Source organism: Poeciliopsis prolifica, unplaced genomic scaffold (genome assembly GCF_027474105.1).
Source record: "Poeciliopsis prolifica strain line A6 unplaced genomic scaffold, Auburn_PproV2 SCAFFOLD014, whole genome shotgun sequence".
NCBI classification, from domain to species: Eukaryota; Metazoa; Chordata; class Actinopteri; order Cyprinodontiformes; family Poeciliidae; genus Poeciliopsis; species Poeciliopsis prolifica.
The window spans coordinates 11702669-11709514 of record NW_026562389.1 but is presented as its reverse complement, the minus strand read 5'-3'; the positions used below and the strand labels follow the sequence as shown (position 1 = coordinate 11709514).

Sequence of the window (6846 nt, the reverse complement as noted above, 5' to 3'; positions counted from 1 at the left end):
CTGCTGCATTCATGTCTGATTCCAGCTGCAGCTGAATGTGTCTGTCAGCTAATGTCCTGCTGACCACTCAGGAGGACGTCCAGAACCAGAACCAGAACCAGAACCAGGACCAGAACCAGTTTGTTTCCTGCAGGCCTGGAATAGTTCAGATGCTTCTGATTCTTTCTGCTTTCACTCAGAGACAAAAGAAACAGAGCTTTAGGTATTTAAAGCATCCAGAAAGTTTCACATCAGCCTGCATGTCCTAACTGGAACTGAGGGAAGGTGCAGGTTTCAGCAGAAAGTGATGAAATCATCTCAGAGCAGAAACTCTTGGAAGCTGAAAATTCAGGGAGATGAATAATTATTGTTGCTTCGAGTTTTCATGAACATACTAGTTAGAAAACTTTCCTGTTGGATTCATTTCTCTGAAGTTCTGCTGAAGAAACGTCTGAAACCATCAGGAGGCAGAAAGACGAAGGAAAAGACTTTAACTTTACAGATGAGAAAACTGAAGGATTTAAATTCATATTTCAGGCATAAACAGCTGAATTTTTAGTCAATAAAAGTTCAATCTGCAATTTAAGAATCACTTCAACAACATGAGAATGTTTTCATCATATTAGCATAAAAACTGCAGATGAACATGGAATATGAGGCAGTAAATAATCAGAACTTCAATCAGGAAGCTGTGTTCTGGTTCTGGTTCTGCTGGGAACCCGGCTGGCCCGGTCCAACATGGCCGGGTTCTGCCGGGTCCAGATGAAGCGTCTTTAGGCCCAAACACTGAGCTGATTGTTACCAGACAGAATCTGAAAAAAACAGTTTGGAAATAATTTATTTCCTATTTCCTTTATAGAAAAGAAAGTAAAAAAATCTAAGCATCAGAATTTTTTTGTTGGTTTGAAAAAGTTTTTGTTTCAAATCCAAAACGACGAGCCTGACTCTGGTTCTGATGCATCACGGACTGAACTGGATTCGTCTTTATCTTCTGTTGAATTCAGACAAAGTTATAAATAAATGGCAGCTCTTCATGTTTCCAGTAAGAGGTTCTGGTTCTGGTGGATCCACTAAAGCTGAGAGGGAAAAACCCGGAAAAGAAACAAAACAAACGGTTCCTTATTATCATCTGTTAAAAGAATCAAACTGAAGGAAGGAGTCTCACAGATTTTATCAGAAACTTTCCGCTGCTGAACGAGACGAGCTGGTGAGAACCGGCTGGCAGAACCGGCTGACAGAACCGGCTGACAGAACCGGGTCTCCTGCTGGATCTCGTCCCAGACTTTAGAGGAAATGTCATCGAACAAAGAACCTGCTGTTGGTTCAGGCAGCTGGACTCCTGCAGACAGACAGACGAGCTCAGCAGTTTCTGGAACTCAGGCTGAAAAAAGACTTGAGGCAGAGATTAGGATCAGAACCACCGATGGAACCCAGATAAACAGAACCTGTAGAGCTATTAATGCTCCTACACAGAACTGCTTATCTTCAGCACAGAGCTGATGTAAACAGATTAACGGCCTGTTTACAAGAATCTGAGTCTGGAGGAAAGTCAAACCAAAACCTGAACCCGGTTCTGGAAGGTCCAAACAGACTCAGGTCCGAATCATTCTGACCTTTTAAAGAACCATAAACAAGTTGCAGCTTCAACTTTACAGTAAACTGAATTTTTAATCCTGAAAACACAGATTGCATCAGTTTGAAGATTTAAAACTTTATCAACGAATTCAACGTTTCAACTGACCTCCTGTCCAGCAGGTGGCGATAACCGGTCTGTGAGTCTGTGAAACTGGACTCTGATCCACCTCCAAACCTCGGACTCAGTTTGGTTGAAGTGAACGCTGGTTTGGTTTCAAAGCATAACGGACCGGATAACGCTCCAAAAACAGGAAGTGGACTGCAGCGCAAAGCATTCTGGGTAAAGACAACAAAAACAACTTTCAGGAGAAATGTCTCCTGGTCTTCAGCTAAAGACAAAAGAGAAATCCTCCAAACGCTACAATCTGACGCCTCCGTTTCCATGAAGCAGGAAGTTGCTCTCAGCGTCTTCAGAGGTTTTAGTGTTGTTTCCTTCAGTGGTTGTTGGTGCAGCGCCCCCACAGGCCAGGAGGGGAACATGACTCTAAGCCACAGCAGATGATGGAGTTCTGGTCTCTAGTCAAAGATGGTCTTTCAGACTATCAGCTGAGAAAACATCTTTAAACCTGAAACCACATGCGTAAAATGACAGTTATTCTATCTGCAGTCACTGGCCTGAATGCAGCAGGAACTGCAGGTCAGAAGGTCAGAGGGTCAGAAGGTCATCTGTGTGGAACCAGCATAGAAACTGGGAGCTTATGAATGAACACAGTGATCTGCTGCTGTTTACATCCCATAATCACTCACACCGACTCTGTTTACTGTAAAATAACTGGATTATTGTGACTCTGACTGGCTGACAGGCTGCAGCCTGCTCCTTTCACCAGAACCAGAACCAGAACCAGGTTCTGTTGCCAGGTTTCTTCTCTATTGTTCCAGAAATTGCTCCATAATTGCAGTTTTTTTTTAAATTTATTTTGGCGTCCTGCACATTCCTGCAGAACCAGGACCGGCTCCAAGCTGACCCGGCATCCCGTCAATGGATCCGCTCAGGCGGGACGAGGACCCGCCTCCACACAGCACCAGTCCCCAGCAGCAGAACTTGGCTCCCAACAGAACCTCATTAAACACCTTACAGTCAAGACGCGGAGCTGTGTTTGGCTCGGTTTGTAAGGTAACCAGCTCAACGGTCCAAAAGTGATCCACAAGGTTTTACTGGAACCATGCGACCCTGATTTGATCCTTCGGCCCAAAACGTCCTAAAACTGAACATTCTGGCCTTTAACTGGGACCTTTTGTCCACTAGGGGGCAGAACGTTCTCCAGCAGAGGAGAGGAGAGGAGAGGAGAGGAGAGGAGAGGAGAGGAGAGGAGAGGAGAGGAGAGGAGAGGAGAGGAGAGGAGAGGAGAGGAGAGGAGAGGAGAGGAGAGGAGAGGAGAGGAGAGGAGAGGAGAGGAGAGGAGAGGAGAGGAGAGGAGAGGAGAGGAGAGGAGAGGAGAGGAGAGGAGAGGAGAGGAGAGGAGAGGAGAGGAGAGGAGAGGAGAGGAGACATTTCCTCCTCTGACTTCACAACATCCTCCGGTTTCATAATGGCCGCTGGTTCACAAAACCACAGCGCGGAAAATTTTCAAAACTTTCCCCAGCAACATCCGTCATGAGGAAAGAAAATGTATTTATAGAAAATATTCAAAAAAATTTCACAGTGAATGATTTTGAACCAAAATGTGTTTTTTCTTTATGTTTAGAAAGTTTCAGTTATTCTGTAGCTATTATCTGACTTAAATAATAAAGTTTAAGTTTAAATCTGTTTCAGTTTATTCTCTGTCTTATATTTCATATTATTAAGATATTTTGTCCATGTGGAGAGAAATCAGTCAGACTCAGTTTATACTTTGTGTTAATAAATAAACTGAAAATGAATCATTTTGCTTTTGTGTTGATATTTCAGCTTTAATATATTATTTATTTACAGAAATGATGTTTTTGTCCTTTAACCCTCAGAGTGTCTGAACTTGACATTTAGACACTTTGACGTTGATTTGAAGGAAGTTTCCAGTTTTTACATGTGACCATAACAAACTGTCCAGTCTGATGATTACAGTAAATATCTGGATGATGACACTTTTATTAAATCTGGTGAATATCATGTAAAACATGTCTGATCAAAATAAAGGGAGAAAATTATTCTAAAAACAGACATAGACGATAAACTACACCAACATCTAGTCTGTAGACCAACATCTAGTCTACAGACCAACATCTAGTCTACAGACCAACATCTAGTCTACAGACCAACATCTGTCCTATTTATTCCAACAGATGTAATAATAATAATATTTGCAGTGAATGAAATGCTTTAAACAGTTTCATGCCTGTCTGGGTTTCTCTGTGTGGGTTTCTTTGTGTGGATGTTTGGCATTGCAGTGAGATAATGTGACCCACCCCGTGGTGACTCAGCTGCTCCTCTGCCTGGTGGATTGAATGTGATCATTTTTTGGTGTTTCCTCATTTGAGCAACAGGCTGAGATCCGGGCGGGGCCAAAACGCGCTGCTGGAGGAGGAACTGGAGGAGGATCCTTTATAAGACTGAACCTGGAAGTTTTCAGGCAGACCCTTCTGATTCCGAGCGCAGACAGAAACCCGCAACAGAACCAGAGAAACCAGAACCAGAGAGAATGTATTCCCGGTCCGACAGCGTCACTCTGACCGTTCAGGAGAGCTTCGCCTTCAGCACCGGCATGGCGACCCGCAGCACCCAGCCGGAGGTCTTCACCTTCGAGCGGATCCCGCCTCAGGCCACCGCCGTGCGCTCCTACGTGCCGATCCGGCCCAAGAAGCGCTGCACCCGGGTCATGTACCCTGCCAAGGTCCGCATGCACCTCCCGCCCCCGGAGCGCAGCCAGGCCAAGCGCTGGCTGCTCATCCTGTGCCTGGTGGTGCTGTGGCAGATCTACACCGAGGAGCCGTGCGTCGACGTGCCGCTGAGCGCTGACGGCTCCATCAGCGACTATCAGGGCTTCGGCTTCCAGTCAGCCGAGCAGCAGGCCCGGCAGATGTCGGAGCGGAGCGCCGCGCAGATCCGCTGCGAGGAGGCCGCGCAGCAGAGCGACTCCAGCGGCTTCGAGCAGAGCGCAGGGAAGAGCATGGTGGCCCTGCTGGTCTACCACACACTGGGCAACGACAACTGAGTCTCCCGGACTGGTTCCGCTACTCCGCCCGAATCCGGCTGACGGGATGAAAAACTGAGCCGAACTGGAGGAGAACCGGAGATGCTCTGGAGAGAAGCGGCGCTGCCTGCGCGGCCTGCGCGCCCTGCGCGGCCGGGCTGGAGGCTTCACCAGCCAGCAGACTCCCGCCCTGCAGGGAGGATGAAGCGTCTGGACAGAGACAGAATCTGAGAGAATAACAGAACTGTGAACAAGAGGAAACAGAAACTTGAACTCCAGAAAACTTGAACTGAATCAGTGACTGACTGACTGCACTGAGCCACAAACCATGAAAACTGTCAGACATGCCTGAACACAACATGCCTGTTGATCTTAATATTGCGTTTGTCTTACTTGGTTATTTATTTTATTTGCTATTTATTATTTTGTAATAAAAATCTTGAAATGAACTTCCTGTTTTTTGCCTCTTTACTAAAGTTTTTTGGTTTTTCAGGTTTTAAACATGAACAGATGCATCCAGCAGCTTTGACTTATTTAAAGGATCAATAATGATCTGTTGCAGCTTCAGTTATTATTCCTGTTTCCATCTGCAGTTCCTGAAACACTGATGGTATAAAAACTTTCAAAGATTTAAATAAAAGTTACGTTTCCAACAAGTTAATATGGAATCAAAGTCTGAAGCTTAACAATAAAAAATGTAAATCTGACAAAGAGATTTTTTCTGGTGTGGAATAAAAATAAGACTTTTATCTGAGTTCATGAAGCGAAGCGTCTATAAATCCACCTGTTCTTATAAAACAGATGATTTTAAAGGATTCCTCCATGGAGCCGTGAAGAGGATCATTAATGAAACAAAGCCAGCTCTGTTTGGCCCGTTTTTCCTTCCCTGCCCTGAACTCAGAGGGAAGTTCAGCTCTGTTCCTACGGGAGCCTGGAAGCTTCAAGCTGCTGCTTTGCATGATTTTCCAACACATGAAATTCCTGCAGAACTTTCCTTTTTATCGTTTATTTGGCCTGGAGTTCAGGAATCTGCTGCTGCTGAGTCAGAAGCTGCAGGTTGCATCACGTCTCCTGATCCCAACGAGTCGTCTGAAAAAACAGAATATTATTCTAATGATGCTGCAGAGCATCATGAATCACTGTGGATCGTTACCTCATGCTGCTGCTGCAGCAGCTGCAGCTGCTGCTGCAGCTGCTGCAGCTGCTGGGGAACCCTGCTGTGTTGGGGTTGCCATGGATGACGTCGTTGGGTTCCAGTCACGTTCACCTGCACAGGTAAGACGGCAGGTATGAAGAGAGCAGAGAGAGGAACCGATCTGAGGGAAACACACAGACCCCACAGTTCTGGTCTGGTTCTGGTTCTGGTTCTGAATCCGTTTGGATCCAGCCTCAGCTGATCGATGTCTGACTCTAGATTACAGAGGAGATGATGATCAGCTCAAGGCTCCCAGGCTGCAGAGCAATCCCTGATCATCACCCTTCCACCGCCGTGCTTTACAGTTTGGCTCATGTTTGTGCTGATCTGATGACTTTGGTCTCATCGTTCAGACGGTCCTGATCAGTTCGCTTCGATCCAACTCCAGCTCGCTTCTGGAGGAGTGAATCTGAAATCAAACTGATGCGGAACTAAAAATGTCAAACCCTCAAAAACCTCGAGTCGTTCTGGTCCGTCAGAGACCAGAGACTCTGATGGACCAGAGACTCTGGTCCATCAGAGTCTCTGATGGTCCATCAGAGACCAGACACTCTGGTCCATCAGAGACTCAGGTTTGATGGACCAGAGACTCTGATGGACCAGAGACTCTAGTCCGTCAGAGACCAGAGTCTCTGGTCCATCAGAGTCTCTGTCGGGGTGAAGTGAACTCTGCTTCAGTTTGAATTCATATGTGAACGCCAAGCGGACCGGAAACCGCTCCAAACACAGGAAGCACAGGGCATTCTGGGTAAATACAACTGAAACAAACGTGCTAGCCTAGCGCTAGCAGGAGAAATGATCTGTGTTTTTTTTAGTGAAGACAAAAGAGAAATCCAGTCTTTGTCTCATTTGGTGAAGAATGAAGTTGTGTTCAGTCTCTTTTTCAGGGGTTTTCTGTCGTTTCCTTCAGTGGTTCTTGGTGCAGCGCCC

At 46.0% G+C, this 6846-nt stretch overlaps 1 protein-coding gene across 1 annotated transcript; it reads left to right on the top strand.

Annotated features, from left to right (window-relative positions):
- The first annotated feature begins 4174 nt into the window (after positions 1–4174).
- On the top strand, positions 4175–5170 carry ier3 (immediate early response 3). The gene has a single exon (XM_055039472.1). It carries the CDS (start codon positions 4230–4232, stop codon positions 4740–4742), a length of 513 nt encoding a protein of 170 aa, XP_054895447.1. The 5' UTR covers positions 4175–4229; the 3' UTR covers positions 4743–5170.
- Positions 5171–6846: the final 1676 nt, after the last annotated feature.